The sequence below is a fragment of the Gossypium hirsutum genome, chromosome A06 (assembly GCF_007990345.1).
Source record: "Gossypium hirsutum isolate 1008001.06 chromosome A06, Gossypium_hirsutum_v2.1, whole genome shotgun sequence".
Classification (NCBI taxonomy): domain Eukaryota; kingdom Viridiplantae; phylum Streptophyta; class Magnoliopsida; order Malvales; family Malvaceae; genus Gossypium; species Gossypium hirsutum.
Window position 1 is genome coordinate 4,815,603 of NC_053429.1, and position 22,546 is coordinate 4,838,148.

The 22,546-nt window shown below is 33.8% G+C and overlaps 2 protein-coding genes, 1 long non-coding RNA gene and 1 pseudogene across 3 annotated transcripts; 3 read left to right on the forward strand and 1 right to left on the reverse strand.

The window, feature by feature from the left end:
- Positions 1 to 68: 68 nt before the first annotated feature.
- LOC107962453 (MDIS1-interacting receptor like kinase 2) lies at positions 69 to 5,186 on the forward strand. Its single transcript, XM_041114955.1, has 2 exons — positions 69 to 4,250; positions 4,331 to 5,186. The coding sequence occupies exons 1-2, from the start codon at positions 1,466 to 1,468 to the stop codon at positions 4,624 to 4,626; spliced, it is 3,081 nt and encodes a 1,026-aa protein (XP_040970889.1). The 5' UTR covers positions 69 to 1,465; the 3' UTR covers positions 4,627 to 5,186.
- A 955-nt stretch (positions 5,187 to 6,141) lies between these two features.
- On the reverse strand, positions 6,142 to 8,929 carry LOC107962455 (uncharacterized). The gene is made up of 2 exons (XR_001701622.2): positions 8,368 to 8,929; positions 6,142 to 6,544 (listed from the first exon to the last, which is right to left on the reverse strand). It is a non-coding gene; the product is annotated as an uncharacterized lncRNA (long non-coding RNA).
- A 1,802-nt stretch (positions 8,930 to 10,731) lies between these two features.
- On the forward strand, positions 10,732 to 15,386 carry LOC107962454 (MDIS1-interacting receptor like kinase 2-like; annotated as a pseudogene).
- Positions 15,387 to 17,949: 2,563 nt separating this feature from the next.
- LOC121230351 (MDIS1-interacting receptor like kinase 2) lies at positions 17,950 to 20,261 on the forward strand. The gene is made up of 2 exons (XM_041114956.1): positions 17,950 to 18,079; positions 19,312 to 20,261. Exons 1-2 carry the CDS (start codon positions 18,052 to 18,054, stop codon positions 20,244 to 20,246), a joined length of 963 nt encoding a protein of 320 aa, XP_040970890.1. The 5' UTR covers positions 17,950 to 18,051; the 3' UTR covers positions 20,247 to 20,261.
- The last annotated feature ends 2,285 nt before the right edge of the window (positions 20,262 to 22,546 follow it).

Here is a 22,546-nt window from a genome sequence, read left to right on the forward strand (position 1 = left end):
TCTAGATGAGTATCATGTTTTTGCCCAAATCCATTTTTTTCCTAAAAAAAATTGACTCCTCCATGCGGACACAAGACTTCAGTTAGCCCAGCACATTACACGCGCTCCGCGTCAAGAGTCGCTTGTCTTACCTTTTTCTTTTTATTCTTTTTGAATTTCATTTGGGTTCTTTTCACTTTTTTGTTTAAGCTTTAGACAATTTCAGATTAACTTTTTTTCCTTCAATGGGTTGCTTTTAATTTTGTTAAAATTCGAAACTTTGTATTTTGTTTTTCTCCAGATTAAGATTTGGACATGGATTTGAGTTTTAGCAGTTATTGTTTTGCCCAAATTATAGGGTTTGTCCAAACCCTTCCATGATGTTTGAACTTCTTTGGTACAATCCTATCCCAAATCAATCAACTCATTCTTCACTCAATGGGTTGTCAGAACAAAATCACACATGAAATTATACATTTCAAGATACGTAATGATTGGTTTCATGAAGAAATGATTAAACACTTAAAACTAATGAATGATTTCATTCACCAAAATTAGGGGAAAAAGCCTTTGACTGCTTTAGGTATAATCTTCATCTGCAACAAGTTGATGGATACATCTCAAATCTCAATTTCAGTGTTGAAAGTACAAGGGCTTTTACACGGTGGGATTGTTAGAGATGATGAAGGTATTCATCACTGTTGCATTGTTAGTTGGATGCGAATTTTGGCTTGATTTTGGCGTCCACAATATGTTCGTCATTTGTCCTCTTAGAATAACTTTTAGTACTGGTTATCTTAGTTCTCCTTATTTGAGTTACTTATTTAGATGAACTCTTTAAGAACACTGAATTCTTTGAAACATAATAAATTTTGCCTTTCTTTTTTAACAAAAAATCAGCTGCTTCAAAGGAGGAAATAGGGCTAAAATCTTGAAAATAAAACATGGTTCTTGGAAGTAACATAGATTTTGTTTCAATTATAGTTAGAATAATATAGTCAGTTTCACATATGCTCTATTTCAATCTGCGTACAGAAGGGTTTGGTCTGAACTCTGAGATGCTATTGCTGTGGAGCCAAAAGATAGGGAGATAAAAGCTTATTGCCTGTGTGAATGTCCAAGTCAGAAGGAGTCTACCATAAGTACAGAACAAAAGTTGCCAAACGAAATTAACGGAATAACATAAACTAATAGAATGAAAAGACTTGAGAGGGATAAATTTATGTAACTACACTGAATCCATTTTTCCACATCTCCAGTTTGTAGTCTTATATGACATTTGTCTTCTTGGCACTCAGTGGGCCAACGTATATTACTATAATACAAAGACTAAAAACTCTGGAGTGAAAAATTGGTGAAAGACTTGTAGTTTTTTTTATTTGAGGGTTGAAAGACTTAATAGTTAGTTTGATCGTACAGGCTACTTCAATTAACCTATATATAACCGTCATATCATGGCTGTTACTTGCATGCAGAACATTTGTTAATGATGAAGAGTTTAACTGTGCTTGCTCCCTTACTCTTGTGTGTTACTTTACTATTTTCTTCTCTTAATGTTGCTTCTGATTCTGCAGCAGAAGCATTGGCAATCCTCAAATGGAAAGCCAGCCTTCAAAGCCAAAACCATTCTGTTTTGCTTTCCTGGAATATTTCCAACAACCCGGATACCAAAACAAGTCCTTGTGCTTGGTTTGGAATCCATTGCAACCACGCTGACAGTGTTACAAAAATTAACCTCACTGGCTACGGTGTAAAAGGTATGCTCCATTCATTTCCATTCTCATCTTTGCCTAATCTTGCAGAGTTGGACCTTAGCACCAATGAACTTTATGGCATAATCCCACCTCAAATCAGCCAGCTCTCCAAACTCACCTACCTTGATTTATCCTCTAACCAATTCGCTGGGCGAATCCCACCTGAAATTGGCCACCTTATACATCTTCAGACCCTCCACCTTGGTGAAAATCAGTTGAACGGCTCAATTCCACAAGAAATTGGTCAGCTCAAATTTGTCACTGACCTTGCCTTGTATAGCAACAAGCTAAATGGTTCCATTCCTGCTTCTCTCGGTAAACTAAGTCGACTTGTTTCCTTAATTCTCTTTGATAATTCCCTTTCTGGACCCATTCCTCCAGAATTGGGAAACCTTAGGAATTTGGTTGAAGTTTACCTGGACACCAACCGTCTAACTGGTCCCATCCCTTCCACATTTGGAAACTTGAGAAAACTGAGCGTGCTTAACATGTTTAACAATAGTCTTTCAGGTTCCATCCCCTCTGAGTTAGGGAATATGGAATCTCTTTCTCAAATAAGCCTTTATCACAACAATCTATCTGGCTTGATCCCAACCTCATTTGGTGACCTGAGACATCTTACACTTGCCCACCTTTATGGAAATCAACTCTCTGGTCCCATTCCTGAGGAGATAGGAAACTTGAATTCTCTTGTTGACCTACAGTTGAGTGACAACCAACTCAATGGCTCTATTCCTACTTCACTTGGCAATTTGAGCAACTTAGGAATTCTGCATCTCCGAGACAACCAACTCTCAGGTTCCATTCCTAATGAAATCGGAAACTTGACGAAGTTGACCATGTTAGAACTAGACCACAACAATCTGACAGGAAATTTGCCGCAAGGCATTTGCCGTGGTGGATCACTTGAAAACTTCACAGCAGCTAACAACCAGCTTACTGGGCCAATCCCTGATGGGTTGAAAAATTGCACTAGCTTGAAGAGACTCCGCCTTGAAAGAAACCGACTCGGAGGGAATATATCTGAAGATTTAGGCGTTTACCCAAACCTAAATTTCATTGATTTAAGTGACAATGAATTTTATGGTGAAGTGTCTTCCAATTGGGGATTGTGCAAAAGCTTAGAGAGCCTGTCTGTTGCAAGGAACAATCTCAGTGGTATAATACCAGCTGAGATTGGAAACTCACGTCAGATACAAAGGCTTAATCTTTCTTCAAATCATTTAGTCGGGGTCATTCTTAAGGAAATTTCAAAGTTGACGTCTTTGCTTTATCTTGATTTGAATGGGAATCAACTTTCTGGTAGTGTACCCCTGGAACTAGGACTTATGTCCAAGATTTTGTATCTAGACTTGTCTGCAAACCAATTGAGCAACTCCATCCCTGAAACTATAGGGAATCTTTCCATGTCATTCTACTTGAATTTGAGCATCAATCAGTTTAGCCAAAGAATTCCAATTCATGTAGGCAAGTTAACTAGGCTGATTCAACTAGATTTGAGTCACAACATGCTTTCAGGGGAGATTCCAGTGGAATTTCAAAGTTTGCAGAGCTTGGAGGCACTAAACCTTTCTCACAATAATCTCTCTGGTGAAATACCAACCTCTTTGGAGAAGCTCAGAGGCTTGTACACTGTTGACATTTCATATAATGAACTCCAGGGTCCCATTCCCAACTGCCAAGCATTTCTAAATGCTTCAGTACAAGAATTGGGAGGGAACAAAGGATTATGTGGCAATGCTAGAGGATTACCGCCTTGCACACCTTTTTCTAAGAAGGGTCACAACAACAACAAAACCTTTTTAGTAGTTATGTTCTCTATTCTATCGGTTTCTTGTCTCTTGATTTCATCAATTGCTTTGTTGTTTGCCTTCAAGAAGAGGAAGAAAGATGCAGATGAAGGAAGACAAAGCAATGCAAGTGATGAGATATTTTTCTCATTATCTCCCTTTAATGGAAGAAAGTTGTTTGAAGAGATCATTAGAGCTACCAAAGATTTTGATGCTCAATATTGCATTGGGAAGGGAGGATATGGAAACGTATACAAAGCAGAGCTGTCATCAGGAGATGTTGTAGCTGTGAAGAAATTCCATCTGTTGCATACCAGTGAAATGGCAGATCAAAGACAGTTTCTAAATGAGGTTATGGCATTAGTAGAAACAAGACACAGAAATATTGTGAAGTTCTATGGTTTTTGCTCCTCTGCAGGTCATTCCTTTTTAGTATATAAGTACCTTGAAAGAGGTAGCTTGGCTTCTGTTCTCAGTAAGAATGAAGAATCTAAGAAATTGGACTGGAACAAGAGGGTGAATATTGTCAAAGGTGTTGTTAATGCCCTCTCCTATTTGCACCACGACTGTTCACCACCCATTGTTCATCGAGATATAACAAGCAACAACATTTTGCTTGATTTGGAGTATGAAGCGCACCTTTCAGACTTTGGCACTGCTAAACTTCTCAATCCAGACTCATCCAATTGGAGTAATATTGCTGGAACATACGGATACATTGCACCAGGTAATTTTCATTGTACTTCCATAGATGAAATGGCATATAGGATAATATTTGTCATCAACTATTTATCTTTTTCTTTGCAGAGCTTTCCTACACCATGCAAGTTACTGAAAAATGTGATGTGTATAGTTTTGGTGTGCTGGCATTGGAATTGATAGTTGGGGCATATCCGGGTGAATTTCTCTCTAATCTATCAATTGTAACAGCAGAAAGCATTCCACTAAACAATGTGTTGGATCAAAGGCTTTCGCCTCCTCCGCCAGAAGTTATGAACAAACTCGTATTCATCCTGAAGTTGGCCGTTTCATGTTTAGATAACAATCCAAAATCTAGGCCAACCATGCACACTGTTTCTCAGCTCGTGTTCGACCACATCTAGTCCCTTGTAGGTCCCTTTGATCTTCATCTAAGATACCACCTTGGAAATGTTTGGTATTGCTCTAATGTTGTTCCTTTTAGCTTTTGTGTAGTAATCATGGGTGAATGGATTAGCATTTTTATACCCGTAATTTCCTTTTCCATGAAAATTAATACTAGCTTGTTGGTAGTGCAACAAGAGTTGTTTCCGATATTTGTCTGTAACAGTTTATCATAAATTATATTCTAGTATTATCTTTTCAAAGGTTTCACCCTCTAATATGAATTTGGTCGTTCAAAGAGCTAAGCCTTTCAAAGCTTTCAACACCCTCCCTTTGCTATTAATCCATGTCCTATTGTCTCATATTAGACCTACATCAATTAAAGGATTCGCTAATCCATTTATTAATGCTCTCAAATTTTAATGTCTTCCCCATTCTTTTTCTCTTAAGGGTCATACCTATATCAACTGCCACTTTTGTATGTTTAATTATTTGAAGCTTTAATTAGATATGCAAAATTGGCTAAAACCGATTATATAAAAATTATATGATCACTGTAAATTTGTTTTTATAATTCATACTGTTATTTTAATGTTTTGATATAGGGTCCCACTTGTTTTGGAATAAATTATTTCTGAAAATATATGAATAGTTTATTCATTTTTGTTACAACAATTCAACTGTAAAATGTACTGTTAATTTTGTTATATATTCTCAGTGTTTTTGCTTTTAGGCACTATTTATCTTTTCCAACTATGGTTTTTAAATTTGGTCAGACTATGCTGCATATTTTCAATTCCAATGTTTAGCATGTTCTCGGTTATATGATATAGTCTAATTTTTATTTTTGGCGTGTAACAGCAATGATAGAACCGGATTGTGATATCAAGATACAGGATATGCATACGTATTATGAAGTGTTAAAGATTTTAAGTAAAGAAATTAGCTCCACTTTCTTACCTTATAAAGACAAAGAGAAAGCTTTGAAAACGTACAAACAACTAGTTGAGTATCATGACGATCACATATTGTGCTACCATCATCTTGTATGCTATCAAGATGAATGGTTACTTCCAGTAGAATATTCTAAAAGCGTTCTAACTTATTTTAGAGAAAGGATGAAGTAGGAAAATAGTTATTTAAACCAAATTGGGAATAAGTGGTTCAATTACATTAAAGAACATTTCTTTAAGATCTTCCAGGATGTCGTTTGTATATTGACTAAGAAAGTATTTACACACAATATCCAAAAAAAGTATATTCATTACTAATTTCGATGGGCAGGTAAAATTTTTATCCTACTCAACTTATAACGATGTTAATGATGCCAATTTATAAAATAAACAATTTAAGTAAAAAAGTAAATAGAATATTGTTATATGCATTTTGGCAAGTAACAAATAATTGAACAAATATAGTGTAAAGGCTTCCTACTTAAAATGTTTTTTTTTTATAGATTGACATCATTAATAGCAACTTTCATTTGTCTGTTAAATGCATCTAAATCGGGTAAAAAATTTACCCACACATTAAAATTAGTAATGAATATTGACTTTCTCGAATATACCGAGTAAATACTTTCTTGATTCATATACAAACAACATTCTAACAGATCTTACAAAAATTTTCTCTAATATAACTGAAGCACATATGCTTACTTCAGTTTGAATAACTATTTTCTCACTTTAATTTTTCTCTAAAATAAGTTGTAACGTTTTTAAAACATTCTACCACAAGCAACCATTTATCTTGGTGGTATACAATATGATAGCAACACAACATGCGATCGTCATACTGCTCAACTAGCTATTTGTACGTTTCCAAAGCTCCCTCTTTGTCTTTATAAGGTAAGAAAGTAAAGCTAATTTCTTTAATTGAAATCTTCAACACTCCAATATGTACACGTATCCTGTACCTTGATATCTCAATCTGATTCCACTATAGTTGTTGCAAACCAAAAATAAAAATTAAACAAGATCATATAATTAAGAACATGCTAAACATTGAAATTGAAAAGATGCAGCATAGTCTGAACACATTTAAAGACCATAGTTGGAAAATATAAATAGAGTCTAAAAGTAAAAATATTGAGAATATATAACAAAATTGACATTACTTTTTACTGTATTTAATACGAATTACAAAAACAAATTTACACTGATTATATAATTTTTACATATTCCTTACCTAGTTTTAGTCGATTTTGACTATATGATTAAAGCTTCAAATAATTGAACACACAAAAATGGCAATACCCTACTCATCTCACTCTCTATGTTAATGATGTCCATCTATAAAATAAACAATTTAAGTAAAAATTAATAACAAAAGTAAATAGAATATTATAACACAAAATATTGAAATCTTACTCCTATTTTTCGTTGTAATGACGATAAATATTAGAGCAATACTCAACTAATTCACCCATAGAAAACATCTTATGTAGGTAACCTTCAAACCGTTTCTGTTTAATTGCTTTACGCTTCAAGAGATGATCTAGATTTACAATAAAACGGAACTTATCTCCAAACTAAAGGAGCATCCAATATAAACTCGTGACTCACGTGTTTCTATCCATTTGGACATAGGCAAATAAGTCAACAAAAAATTTATGAAATTAATGAAATAGAACTTTTGAATTATCGAACTTTAAAATAAATATATGAAAGATGATATCAACTTACAAGATTTGAAAATCGAGCTGAGTAAAAAAAGATAACGATTCAGACGTCATATTGAAATTCTTATAATTTCGAATAACAGATCCAAACAACAAATTGATGATGTAGTTTATCAAATATTTGAACTCATCAATAACAACTCTCATTTGTCTGTTACATGCATCTAAATCGAGTAAAAATTTTACTCGAGCATGAAAATTAGTAATGAACATAGACTTTTCCAAATATTGCGTGTAAATACTTTGATTACCTTTTTTTGCTCATATGCAAGCAACATCCTGAATGATTTTACCAAAATCTTTACTACTATAACTGAACTACGTATGCTCATTTCTATTTGAATAATTATTTTCCCATTTCTCCATCTTTTCTCTTAAATAAGTAAAACATTTTTAGAACATTTTACCGCAAGCAACAATTTATCTTTGATAGTATACAAGATAATGGCGGCACAATATGTAATCGTAATAATGTTCAAATAAATGTTTGTACACTTTTAAAGCTTTCTATTTTATCTTTATAAGCCAAAAATGTAGAGTTAATGCTTGAAATCTTTAATACTCCATATCCAGTAGTTTGATATTACAATCCGATTTCCCCATAGTTATTGTAAACCAAAAATATATATTAGACTAAATCATATAACCAATAACATGCTAAACATTAGAGTTGAAAAGATGCAGTATAATCCGATCGTGTTGAAAGACTATAGACAGAGCTTAAAAGCAAAAATATTTAGAATATATACATACATTTAAGTTACATACCACCTTGACTTCACCTGATTAATTGTTTTTTTTTTTATTAGAACTATATAAAATTTAGGTCAATGTTTGGAACACCTACCATCAACCACCTAAATCACATCCTCTTAAGTTACATATTTGTTTTTTATTAGAACTATACATAATGAATACTGCTAACAGTAACTGTATCTGAATCAATGAATTAACAATAACTAACCAACTCAACAGTTTAATAGACTCGAGTAATCTATTTAGCGATGTTCTAGCATTAAGCACTGAAACGAACTCGTAGCCGAAGAATATTAAACAAGTACATTGGAAGTATGGTACATACATAACGAGCAAACCAGTGGGACAGCGACGGAGCCGACTGAAGGCTGGAGCTGAGAAACTGACAGAGGAAGCGGGAGACTGACGGGCAGCGGCACTGGAGGTCACTGAGCGAGGTGGGGGGTGTCGTCTCTGTAAATGTGTGAATGGGTGGGTGGGGGAACTGAGGTTGCAGAATTTGCAGAAGGAAGAGAAGCAAAAAGCACGATGTTGTCCCTCAGATCTCACCGGAGTTGGTGAGCGGCACTTAAGGGAAGGGGAAGGGGAAGGTGAAGGGGAAAGGGAAAGAGAATTAGAGGATCGGGGAGGGTAGGCGAGGGTGGGTAGGGGAATCAGGCCAAGGGGTATGTTAAAACTTTTAGGTTAAAATAATCGGCTAAAATTTTCTATTAGTCCCTGTATTTTATGAAGTTTTTGGATTCAGTCCCAATAGTTTAAATTGGGTAGGAGAGTGCTGGGGTTGTCCCAAAACTTAATCTGTCAACAAAATGAGATGGAACAAATAAAAAATAAAAAATCAAGGATATGGTGGAGTTATAACCATTGCCATTTGCCAATAAGGGTGTAAAGAATTAACAAGTGACACAATGAGCTTCATTTAACTTGTGCTTATTTTGCTTATTTTGCTTACAAGTGAAATGAAAATTTAGATCAAGTAAAATTATACTTAATATTATATTTGGTATTTGAATTTAATTTTTTTTAATTTAGTATTAAAATTTTTTCTATTTGGTATTTAATTTTTTAATTTAGTATTTAAGTCTTTTGGATTTATTGTAGTACATATTCTTAATTTGATACCTAAACATTTCTTTTGTCCAATTTGGCACTTATATTTGTCTGGTGCTATACAAATTACCTTAGAACATTAACGGCTTTAGTTTTTTTATAAGGTGACAAAAATATCTAGTGTATGAACATGTGGTAGAAAACATTAAATTTAATGACAATAATGGTTACATTTATTTGAAGTCTCCTTATGTTCAAAATTTGCTTAATGAAAGGAAAATTGAAGAAAACAATAGTTTTAATAAATTCATTATATTAAATTAAACTAAAAGTAATGAAACATTTAAAATACAAAAATAAAATTCATGTTAGTATATTGGAGTATTTGTATACATTTGACAAGTTTGGGTACCAAATTAAAAAAAAACTTAAATTCTAAATTAAAAAAATCAAATTTTGATAACAAATTAGATAAAAGAAATTTAAATACCAAATTAAAAAAAATTAATATCATTACGTGTTGCATGATTGATTACACCTCTTTATACATATACCCTTATATTGTCTGAGATACTGTATGAAATTATCATTCAATTGAATTTTTAAGTTGATATTCAAAATTTTTATTTCCTGCAATAGATTTCCATAATCTCTTCCTAATTCATTCTTTATAAAGGAAGATAAACATATTTAAATATGTCTAAACTTACGTCCTCTTATATTAATAAAGTTGATTATAGTAAATGTTCACAACTTATAACCGATATAATATATAGACTTTTATTTAGCATTGATTCTTAAAAATATTTTTGAAATCATAAGTAACTATAAATAAAAAAATTCTAAAGTCAAAAGTACTTAAATCCAAACATAAAACTGGAATTTTTATTTTTTTTTCTTTTGAAAGAAAAGTGATTTTGAGTCAAATAATGTTTTTCACCCTCATTTATAATCCGAAGTATTTTATGTAATATTTATATGAGAAATATATAATCATTTCCCTTTTAAAATTTTTTTCTTTGAATTTGTAATGATTATATTTTATTATTTAAAATAGAGTTTGTATATCCAAATTAAATTTTACAAACAGTTAGCATTAATTAAATAAAAAAAAGTTTAAAATTTAAATTGTATACATCAAAATAGGGTTAATAATAGTTTATCTTCTAAAATTGTCTAAAACTACTTGATACTTAAATTTGTATTATAGCACTTATGTTGTTACGTCCGCATTAACATTATTAGTTTATGCGAACGTGACACTAATAACCAATTCGATAGTGCCATATTACAATCTCTTAGTATGGCACGTGATATACATAAATTAGAAATATTAAAAAAGTATATTTTTTTCACATAAAAAAATGAATCTAGACAAATTGTTGAATACATTTGAATATGGACACATCTAGATTAATTCTATATGCATTTTTTTAGCAATTTCATATGTATTTTTTTATTTTTTTTATAAAAATATCAAGTTATTTATTTTATTATTTTAAAATTAAAAATATAAATAATAATTTTTTTTTACATCAAAATGAATTTAGACAGTTAGTTATCTAGATTCAAATGCCTGTCGACAACCATTTGTCTGTGTTATAGTTGTTTTTTACTGCATTACTATTTAAATAAAAATACAGAGTTGAAAGTGGAAGAGCTTTCTTTACAAGGTGGTATTGTTAGAAATGATCAATGAATCGTCAGTCTTACATTGTTAGTTGTTTGCCAAACTTTCGCTTGATTTTGGATACACTATCATCTTTCAATCTTTGGGATAGTGTCTTTTTTAACCGCATGACTTCACTTCTTGTATGTGCTCATTTTTTTCAATACATGGTCATGATGTGAGTTCTTTCTTTTTATGCTCGCAATATGTTCGCCATTTGTCCTCTTAGAAATTTTCATTTTTAGTTCTGGTATCGCAGTTCTTGTTTTGGAACACTGAATTCATTGAAACACAATCAATTTTTGTTTCAGATATAGTTAGAAAAGTGAGATATTCATTTGTACGCATCTCCCTCTTCGAGCCTCGTATGATATTTTGTACTTGTTTAAATTACAGAAGGGTTGGTATAAACTCTGAAATGCTATAGCTTGGGACCCAAAAGAGACAAAAGAGAAAAGCTTATTGCCTGCGTGAATGCCCAAATAGAGAGGGAGAGTCTATCATACGTCAAATATAAAAAGTACCAACGACCATTCACAAAGACTTAGATGCAAGTCAACAATGGTTTGAGAAATGGGTGAGAGACTTATGTTATTATGCTTGTATTCATTTTTCCACGTCTTCTGTTTCAAGTCTCAAATGACAATTTTAACTCTGTAATAGCAGAAAGGTTGGTCTGAAATGCGATTGCTTTGGACCCAAAACAGAAAGGCGCTTTTAGCCTGTGTGAATCAAAAGGGACAGTGTATCATACGTCAAGACTGAAAGGGGCAAAGGTCTCTTGACCTTGAATGGGGCACTGGGGCTAACATAAATTACTATAATACAAAGACTTCAACTTTGGAGTGAAAAATGGGTGAGACTTTTAATAGTTAGTTCCTATATATAGGGAGATAAAAGATTATTGCCTGTGTGAATGTCCAAGTCAAGAGGAGAGCCTATCGTAAGTACAGTATAAAAGTTGCCAAGGAAATTAATGGAATAACATAAACTAATAGAATGCAAAGACTTAGAGGGATAGATTTATGTTACATCACTGAATCCATTTTTCCACATCTCCACTGAATCCATTTTTCCACATCTCCTGTTTGTAGTCTTATAGTTTTTCTATTTGAGGGTTGAAAGACTTAATAGTTAGTTTGATCGTACAGGCTACTGCAATTAACCTATATATAACAGTCATATTATGTCTGTTACTTGCATGCAGAGCATTTGTTAATCATGAAGAGTTTAACCTTGCTTGCTCCCTTACTCTTGTGTGTTACTTTACTATGTTCTTCTCTTAATGTTGCTTCTGATTCTGTAGCAGAAGCATTGGCAATCCTCAAATGGAAAGCCAGCCTTCAAAGCCAAAACCATTCTGTTTTGCTTTCCTGGAATACTTCCAACAACCCAAATACCAAAACAAGTCCTTGTGCTTGGTTTGGAATCCATTGCAACCATGTTGACAGTGTTACAAAGATTAACCTCACTGGCTATGGTGTAAAAGGTACGCTCCATTCATTTCCATTCTCGTCTTTGCCTAATCTTGCAGAGTTGGACCTTAGCACCAATGAACTTTATGGAATAATCCCACCTAAAATCAGTCAGCTTTCCAAACTCACCTACCTCGATTTATCCTTTAACCAGTTCTCTGGGCAAATCCCACCTGAAATTAGCCACCTTTTACATCTTCAGACCCTCCACCTTGCTGGAAATCAGTTGAATGGCTCAATTCCTCGAGAAATTGGTCAGCTCAAATTTCTCACTGACCTTGCCTTGTGTAGCAATAAGCTGAATGGTTGGATTCCTGCTTCTCTCGGTAAACTAAGTCGACTTGTTTCCTTGCTTCTCTATAATAATTCCCTTTCTGGTCCCATTCCTCCAGAATTGGGAAACCTTAGGAATTTGGTTGAAGTTTACCTGGACACCAACCGTCTAACTGGTCCCATCCCTTCCACATTTGGAAACTTGAGAAAACTGAGCGTGCTTAACATGTTTAACAATAGTCTTTCAGGTTCCATCCCCTCTGAGTTAGGGAATATGGAATCTCTTTCTGAAATAAGCCTTTATCACAACAATCTATCTGGCTTGATCCCAACCTCATTTGGTGACTTGAGACTTCTTACACTTGCCCACCTTTATGAAAATCAACTCTCTGGTCCTATTCCTGAGGAGATAGGAAACTTGAATTCTCTTGTTGACCTAGAGTTGAGTGAAAACCAACTCAATGGCTCTATTCCTGCTTCACTTGGCAATTTGAGCAACTTGGAAATTCTGTTCCTCCGAGACAACCGACTCTCAGATTCCATTCCTAATGAAATCGGAAACTTGATGAAGTTGATTGTGTTAGAACTAGACCACAACAATCTGACAGGAAATTTGCCGCAAGGCATTTGCCGTGGTGGATCACTTGAATACTTCACAGCAAATGATAACCAGCTTACCGGGCCAATCCCTCAAGGGTTGAAAAATTGCACTAGCTTGAAGAGAGTCTACCTTGAAAGAAACCGACTCAGAGGAAATATATCTGAAGATTTAGGCGTTTACCCAAACCTAACATTCATTGCATTAAGTGACAATGAACTTTATGGTGAAGTGTCTTCCAATTGGGGATTGTGTAGAAGCTTACAGAGCCTATCTATTGCAAGGAACAATCTCAGTGGTACAATACCAGCTGAGATTGGAAACTCACGTCAGATACACAGGCTTGATCTTTCTTCAAATCATTTAGTTGGGGAGATTCCAAAGAAAATTTCAAAGTTGACATCTTTGCTTTATCTTTATTTGAATGGGAATAAACTTTCTGGTAGTGTACCCTTGGAACTAGGACTTATGTCCAAGCTTTTGTATCTAGATTTGTCTGCAAACCGATTGAGCAAGTCCATCCCTGAAACTATAGGGAATCTGTCCATGTCATTCTACTTGAATTTGAGCATCAATCAGTTTAGCCAAAATATTCCAATTCAAGTAGGCAAGTTAACTCGTCTGGTTCATCTAGATTTGAGTCACAACATGCTTTCAGGGGAGATTCCAGTGGAATTTCAAAGTTTGCAGAGCTTGGAGACACTAAACCTTTCTCACAATAATCTCTCTGGTGAAATACCAGCCTCTTTGGAGAAGCTCCGAGGCTTGTACACTGTTGACATTTCATATAATGACCTCCAGGGTCCCATTCCCAACTGCCAAGCATTTCTAAATGCTTCAGTACAAGAATTGGGAGGGAACAAAGGATTATGTGGCAATGCTAGAGGATTACTGCCTTGCACACCTTTTTGTAAGAAGGGTCACAACAACAACAAAGCCCTTTTAGTAGTTATGTTCTCTCTTTTATCGGTTTATTGTCTCTTGATTGCATCAATTGCTTTGTTGTTTGCCTTCAAGAGGAAGAAAGATACAGATGAAGAAAGACAAAGCAATGAAAGTGATGAAATATTTTTCTCCGTAACTCCCTTTAATGGAAGAATATTGTATGAAGAGATCATTAGAGCCACCAAAGATTTTGATGCTCAATATTGCATTGGGAAGGGAGGATATGGAAACGTATACAAAGCAGAGCTGTCATCAGGAGATGTTGTAGCTGTGAAGAAATTCCATCCGTTGCATACCGGTGAAATGGCAGATCAAAGACAGTTCCTAAATGAGGTAAGGGCATTAGTAGAAACAAGACACAGAAATATCGTGAAGTTCTACGGTTTTTGTTCCTCTGCAGGTCATTCCTTCTTAATTTACAAGTACCTTGAAAGGGGTAGCTTGGCTTCAGTTCTCAGTAAGAATGAAGAATCTAAGAAATTGGACTTGGAACAAGAGGGTGAATATTGTCAAAGGTGCTGTTAATGCCCTCTCCTATTTGCACCACGACTGTTCACCACCCATTGTTCATCGAGATATAACAAGCAACAACATTTTGCTTGATTTGGAGTATGAAGCTCACCTTTCAGACTTTGGCACTGCTAAGCTTCTCAATCCAGACTCATCCAATTGGAGTAATATTGCTGGAACATACGGATACATTGCACCAGGTGATTTTCATTGTACTTCCATAGATGACATGGCATATAGGATAATATTTGTCATCAACTATTTATCTTTTTCTTTGCAGAGCTTTCCTACACCATGCAAGTTACTGAAAAATGTGATGTGTATAGTTTTGGTGTGCTGGCATTGGAATTGATATCCGGGGAATATCCAGGTGAATTTCTCTCAAATCTATCGATTTTAACAGCAGAAAGCATTCCACTAAACAATGTGTTGGATCAAAGGCTTTCACCTCCACCGCCAGAAGTTGTGAACAAACTCGGATTCATCCTGAAGCTGGCTGTTTCATGTTTAAATATCAATCCAAAATCTAGGCCAACCATGCACACTGTTTCTCAGCTGGTGTTCGACCACATCTAGTCACATCTAGGACTCTTTGATCTTCATCTAAGATACCACCTTAGAAACGTTTGGTATTTGCTCTAATGTTGTTTCTTTAGCTTTTGTGTAGTTATAATGGGTTAATGGATTAGCATTTTTGTACCCTTAATTACCTTTTTCCTTGAGAATTGCTACTAGCTTGTTGGTGGTGCAACAAGAGTTGTTTCCGATTTTTGTCTGTAACAGTTTATCATAAATTGTATTCTAGTATTATCTTTTCAAAGGTTTCACCCTCTAATATTGATTGGGTCCTTCAAAGAGCTAAGCCTTTCGAAGCTTTCAACACCCACCCTATTGCTATTAATCCAAGTCCTATTGTCTCATATTAGTCCTACATCAATTAAAGGATTCGCTAATCCATTTATTAATGCTCTCAAATTTTAATGTCTTCCCCATTCTTTTTCTCTAAAGGGCCATACCTATATCAACTATCACTTGTATTTAATGGAGTGATTTTCTTTTAATTGAATCTACTTGACCAGCCTCCATTAACTCCTACCTTGAATTAACTTAAATGTAGAACTCAAAGGATGGATGAGGATGTTCTTTGAAAACCTACCTCGCTTTCTTCAATTGTAATACCCAACCCAAAATAAAATCTAATTATCTTTTTAGGATTTCTTTTTTTTACTAAAGCCTATTATGAAAAATAAAATTGCAATAGGTGGATTATAAAGAAAGATAAGAGAATAAAACATAAGAGAATAAAATTTGGGGAAAATGGAGGATGGAAATTGAATTCTAGCCATAAATTACCTGTTTTGATTGTTTAAAGAAATATTTATTAGATTGCTACAATTTGATGGAATTATTTGAAAGAAAATTTCTTAGTGAATTAACTTTGTAAAATTATTAGGTTTTATTTTATCATCTCTTAAGAGATATAAGTATGATTTTTATTAGATTGAAGGGTTAGCAGATTAATCATAGCTTCTAACACATCGATACTTATTTGCACATTCAAGAATATATAATCAAAGCATAAATAGTTAACAATAAAAAAATAAAATTCAACCATATTAAAATTATAAGATAAAATATCGAAACTATCTAAACTTTCTTAAGTTGCAAGCCCATCAACCTAGTTACATGCGACACTTACCTTATGCTTATTTTGCTTACACGTGAAATGAAAATCTAGATCAAGTAAAATTATACTAAACATCATATTTGGTATTTGAATTTAATTTTTTTTTAATTTAGTAGCTAAGTTTTTTAGGTTCATTTCAGTACATATTCTTAATTTGGTACCTAAGTATTTTTTTGTCCAATTTGGTACTTATATTTGTCAGATTATATACAAATTACCCTAGAACACTAATAGTGTTAGTTTTTTTATAAGGTGACAAAAATATCTAGTGTATGAACATGTGATAGAAGACATGAAATTTAATGACAATAATGGTTACATTTATTTGAAGTTTCCTTATGTTCAAAATTAGTTGAATGAAAGGAAAATTGAAGAAAACAATAGTTTTAATAAATTGATTATGTTAAATTAAAATAATTTAAACTAAAAGTAATGAAACATTCAAAATACAAAAATAAATTTCATGTTAGTATATTGGAGTATTTGTAAACAATTGACAAGTTAGGGTACCAAATTTGGAAAAAAACTTGAATACCAAATTAAAAAAATATATCAAATTTTGATAACAAATTAGATAAAAGAAATTTAAATACTAAATTAAAAAAATTTAATATCATTACATGTTGCATGATTGATTACACCTCTTTATACATATACCCTTATATTGTTTGAGATACTGTATGAAATTATTATTCAATTGAATTTTTAACTTTGATATTCAAAATTTTTATTTCCCGCATAGATTTCCCATAATCCCTTCCTAATCCATTTTTTATAAAGAAGGATAAACATATTCAATATGTCTAAACTTATATTCTCTTATATTGATAAAGTTAATTATAACAAATGTTCACAACATATAACCGATATAATATATAATTTTTTATTTAGCATTGATTCTTAAAAATATTTTTGAGATCATAAGTAACAATGAATTAAAAATTTTAAAGTCAAAAGTACTTGAATCCAAACACAAAATTAAAATTTTTAATTCTTTTTCTTTTGAAAAAAAAAGTGATTTTGAGTCAAATAACATTTTTAACCTTCATTTATAATCTGAAGTATTTTATGTAATATTTATATGAGATATATATAATCATTTCCCTTTTAAAATTTGTTTTAAATATATAATATTATATATTTGAATTTGTAATGATTATAAAATAGGGTTTGTACATTTATATTAAATTTTACAAACAGTTAGCATTAATTACATAAAAGAAAGTTTAAAATCTAAATTGTATATATCAAAATAGGTTTAATAATAGTATGTTACCTAAAATTGTCTAAAATTACTTGGTACTTAAATTTGTATTATAGGACCTAGGTTGGTACCTCCGCAATAACACCATTAGCTTATGTAAACCTGACACCAATAATCAATTCGATAGTGCTAGATTACAACCTCTTAATTAGAAAAATTTTAAAATATATAAATTAATAAGAAAAAGTATAAATTTTTTTCACATAAAAAATGAACATGGACAAATTGTTGTTCAAATACATTTAAATCTGGACATGTCTGGATTAATTCTATATGTATTTTTTAAGTAATTTCATATGTATTTTTTTTATTTTTTATAAAAATATCAACTTATTTATATTATTATTTTGAAATTAAAAATATATAAAATTTAAAAAAATATAAATTAAAAAAAAGTTTTTACATCAAAATGAGCTTAGACAGTGAGTTATCTAGATTCAAATGCCTCTGCACAACCATTTGTCTGTGCATTACTATTTAAATAAAAATACAGAGTTGAAAGTGAAAGAGCTTTCTTTACAAGGTGGTATTGTTAGAGATGATCAAGGAATCGTCAGTCTTACATTGTTAGTTGTTTGCCAAACTTTCGCTTGATTTTAGATACACAATCATCTTTCAATCTTTGGGATAGTGTTTTTTTTAACCGCATCACTTCACTTCTTGTATGTGCTCATTCTTTTAATACATAGTCATGATGTGAGTTCTTTCTTTTTATGCTCGCAATATGTTCGCCATTTGTCCTCTTAGAAATTTTCATTTTTAGTTCTGGTATCGCAGTTCTTGTTTTGGAACACTGAATTCATTGAAACACAATCAATTTTTGTTTCAATTATAGCTAGAACAGTGAGATATTCATTTGTACACATCTCCCACTTCGAGCCTTGTATGATATTTTATACTTGTTTAAGTTACACAAGAGTTGGTATAAACTCTGAAATGCTATAGCTTCGGAACTAAAAGAGACAAAAGAGAAAAGCTTATTGCCTGCGTGAAGGCCCGAATAGAGAGGGAGAGTCTATCATACGTCAAGTATAAAAAGTACCAACGACCATTCACAAAGACTTAGATGCAAGTCAACAATGGTTTGAGAAATGGGGGAGAGACTTATGTTATTATGCTTGTATTCATTTTTATACATCTTCTGTTTCAAGTCTCAAATGACAATTTTAACTCTGTAATAGCAGAAAGGTTGGTCTGAAATGCGATTGCTTTGGACCCAAAACAGAAAGGCGCTTTTAGCCTGTATGAATCAAAAGGGACAGTGTATCATACGTCAAGACTGAAAGGGGCAAATGCCTCTTGACCTTGAATGGGGCATTGGGGCTAACATAAATTACTATAATACAAAGACTTCAACTTTGGAGTGAAAAATGGGTGAGACTTTTAATAGTTAGTTCCTATATATAGGGAGATAAAAGCTTATTGCCTGTGTGAATGTCCAAGTCAAGAGGGAGAGCCTGTCATAAGTACAATATAAAAGTTTCCAAGGAAATTAATGGAATGACGTAAACTAATAGAATGCAAAGACTTAGAGGGATAGACTTATGTTACTTCACCGAATCCATTTTTCCACATCTCCTGTTTGTAGCCTTATAGTTTTTCTTTGACGGTTGAAAGACTTAGTAGTTAGTTTGATCGTACAGGCTACTGTAATTAACCTATATATAACCATCATATCACGGTTGTTACTTGCATGCAGAGCATTTGTTAATCATGAAGAGTTTAACCTTGCTTGCTCCTTTACTCTTTTGTGTTACTTTACTATGTTCTTCTCTTAATGTTGCTTCTGGTTCTGCAGCAGAAGCATTGGCAATCCTCAAATGGAAAGCCAGCCTTCAAAGTCAAAACCATTCTGTTTTGCTTTCCTGGAATACTTCCAACAACCCAAATACCAAAACAAGTCCTTGTGGTTGGTTTGGAATCCATTGCAACCATGCTGACAGTGTTATAAAGATTAACCTCACTGGCTATGGTGTAAAAGGTACACTCCATTTATTTCCATTCTTGTCTTTGCCTAATCTTGCAGAGTTGGACCTTAGCACCAATGAACTTTATGGCATAATCCCACCTAAAATCAGTCAGCTCTCCAAACTCACCTACCTCGATTTATCCTTTAACCAGTTCTCTGGGCAAATCCCACCTGAAATTAGCCACCTTGTACATCTTCAGACCCTCCACCTTGCTGGAAATCAGTTGAATGGCTCAATTCCTCGAGAAATTGGTCAGCTCAAATTTCTCACTGACCTTGCCTTGTGTAGCAACAAGCTAAATGGTTGCATTCCTGCTTCTCTCGGTAAACTAAGTCGACTTGTTTCCTTGCTTCTCTATAATAATTCCCTTTCTGGTCTCATTCCTCCAGAATTGGGAAACCTTAGGAATTTGGTTGAAGTTTACCTGGACACCAACCGTCTAACTGGTCCAATCCCTTCCACATTTGGAAACTTGAAAAACCTGAGGGTGCTTCACATGTTTAACAACAGTCTTTCAGGTCCCATCCCCTCCGAGTTAGGGAATATGGAATCTCTTTCTGAAATAAACCTTTATCACAACAATCTATCTGGCTTGATCCCAACCTCATTTGGTGACTTGAGACTTCTTACACTTGCCCACCTCTATGAAAGTCAACTCTCTGGTCCAATTCCTGAGGAGATAGGAAACTTGAATTCTCTTATTGACCTAGAGTGTAACACCCCGAACCCGAGACCGTCACCGGAGTCGAATACGAGGTGTTGACAGACTTTTAAAAATTTTTCCAGACACTGCCCAGTCTGAGTACTAGTCGCTTCAAAAATCATATCTTGAGTTTCACAACTCGAAAATCAGTTTTGTGATTTTTCCCTGAAACTAGACTCATGTCCCCACCTATATATTTTTTTCTAGAATTTTTGGTCAGGCCAATTAGTACAGTTTATTAGTCAAAGTCTCTCATGTTACAGGGGTCGACTACACTGACCTTTTCCCATTACGACTGGGATATCTCTCTGCACGGGGCTTCAATACTAATGCCGTTTGTTTCTATGGAAACTAGACTCAGTGAGGAATCCATACATATATGGTATGACCCCTAATTATCTCTGGTCAATTTATAGTGAATTTCCAAAGGCGGAACAGTGAATCCAGAAACTGTTCTGGCCCTGTTCCACAAGAACCCGAATATCTCTTTCTGTACTGTTCCTATAATTGTTTCGTTACTTCCATATGAAAGTAGATTCATCAAGGTTCGATTACATAATTTATTCACTATTTAATTCCACTCCTACGAATTTATGTGATTTTTCAATTCTACACCACTGTTGCTGTCAAAATCTGTTTTCAAGATAAACTTTACCTATTTTGTGGTTACCATGGACCAACTAGGGTTTTGCCATACATAGGTCCACATGTGATCATATTTAGCCATTCCAATGGCTGATCATTAGCCCAACACTTCCATTTCAATCCATAGTCACATCGTGAAACCATATATATACATACATAAACACAAATGGTCTAATGCCATACTCCACATCTACAAGCCATTTTCGCATGGCTTTACACACATACATCACAAAAGAACTTAAACAACAGGGGGTAGTCCTATACATGCCATATCCAGAGTTCAACTAAAAGAGTACCAAAAGAGCTTGATAGTGTAGATGACTTCGACTTCGCTGATCCCAAATCCGATAGCTAACGAACAAAATCTATAAAACAGAGAGCCAAAGCAACCGGGTAAGCATTTTAAGCTTAGTAAGTCTCAAGTAATGAAATCGGCTTTGACTACAGTATTACATTCACATAACTAACTAAGTCACTTTATTAACACACATTCTCATAATCATACTTACTTCACACTCCATCAACATATATACACAAAGTATCAACCTTTCTAAAAGCCGAAAATTCGTTAGCCGATCGCACGAATACTATTTAAAACGAATCGACTTTTCCAATGCACATGCAACACACCTTATCGTTCGGGTTGGTCGAGCATATTTATTGAATTAGTTACAGCACAAAACGCTCACATTCAAACCCAAGTTTCTTCGGTATTTAACCGAATACAACCGCAAACACCTTTGCCTTCGGGTCTTAACCCGGACATATCAACTTGCATAATTGCCTTCGGGTCTTAGCCCGGATATATCATCTCGCATAATTGCCTTCGGGTCATAGCCCGGACATATTAACTCGCATAATTGCCTTCGGGTCTTAGCCCGGATATATCAACTCGCATAATTGCCTTCGGGTCTTAGCCCGGATATATTAACTCGCATAATTGCCTTCGGGTCTTAGCCCGGATATATCAACTCGCATAATTGCCTTCGGGTCTTAGCCCGGATATATTCCAATGCTCATGCACACATATATCAATAATCATAACACATCCATTTCATTTCTTCGTTACTAAGGCTCAAACACAAAACATTTATTAAACCTTTCAAATTTCGGCTCAGTAGCCGCACACAAAGAGCATAATTTCAATTGGCTTTATAACATAGTCTCTAAGCACATTCGACTATCCGTCATAGTATGACTATTCATTTCAATATAATTCAAGTAGGGTCATTACTCGAAGACTTACCTCAAATGTCGTCGAACGACTTCAACGGCTATTCAATTACTTTTTCCTTCCCTTTATCGGATCTAGTTCCCCTTTGCTCTTGAGCTTAAGTTCAACAAAATTTAAAATAGTCATTAATCGACTATTCAAGTATTACTTTCAGAATAATATTATATATATTGATCCGACTTTCACACACATAGATTATAGCAAGCTTTATATTAATCAATAAATAATTCATCGGCAAACTTTCATTAATGTTTACAACAAAATCACATATTCACTACGAGCTGTTTTCCTGAGCAGTAGTTACTAAATTACTTATAACTGGAGCTACTAAACTCCAAATCACTTGCCGTTAATTTTCCCTGAATATAGACTCGTATATCTTCCATCCATAAAATTTTCAGAATTTTAGGCTTGGCCAATCAATACCAGATTTTTCTTAAAGTTTCCCCTGTTCACTGTTTGACTATTCTGACCACTCTTC

Coding starts and splice junctions, on each gene's coding strand:
- LOC107962453 (XM_041114955.1), top strand. CDS start 1,466: ATGATGAAGAGTTTAACTGTGCTTGCTCCCTTACTCTTGTGTGTTACT. Junction 4,251..4,330: donor ATACGGATACATTGCACCAG/GTAATTTTCATT, acceptor TTTTCTTTGCAG/AGCTTTCCTACACCATGCAA.
- LOC121230351 (XM_041114956.1), top strand. CDS start 18,052: ATGATCAAGGAATCGTCAGTCTTACATT. Junction 18,080..19,311: donor GGAATCGTCAGTCTTACATT/GTTAGTTGTTTG, acceptor CTGGTTCTGCAG/CAGAAGCATTGGCAATCCTC.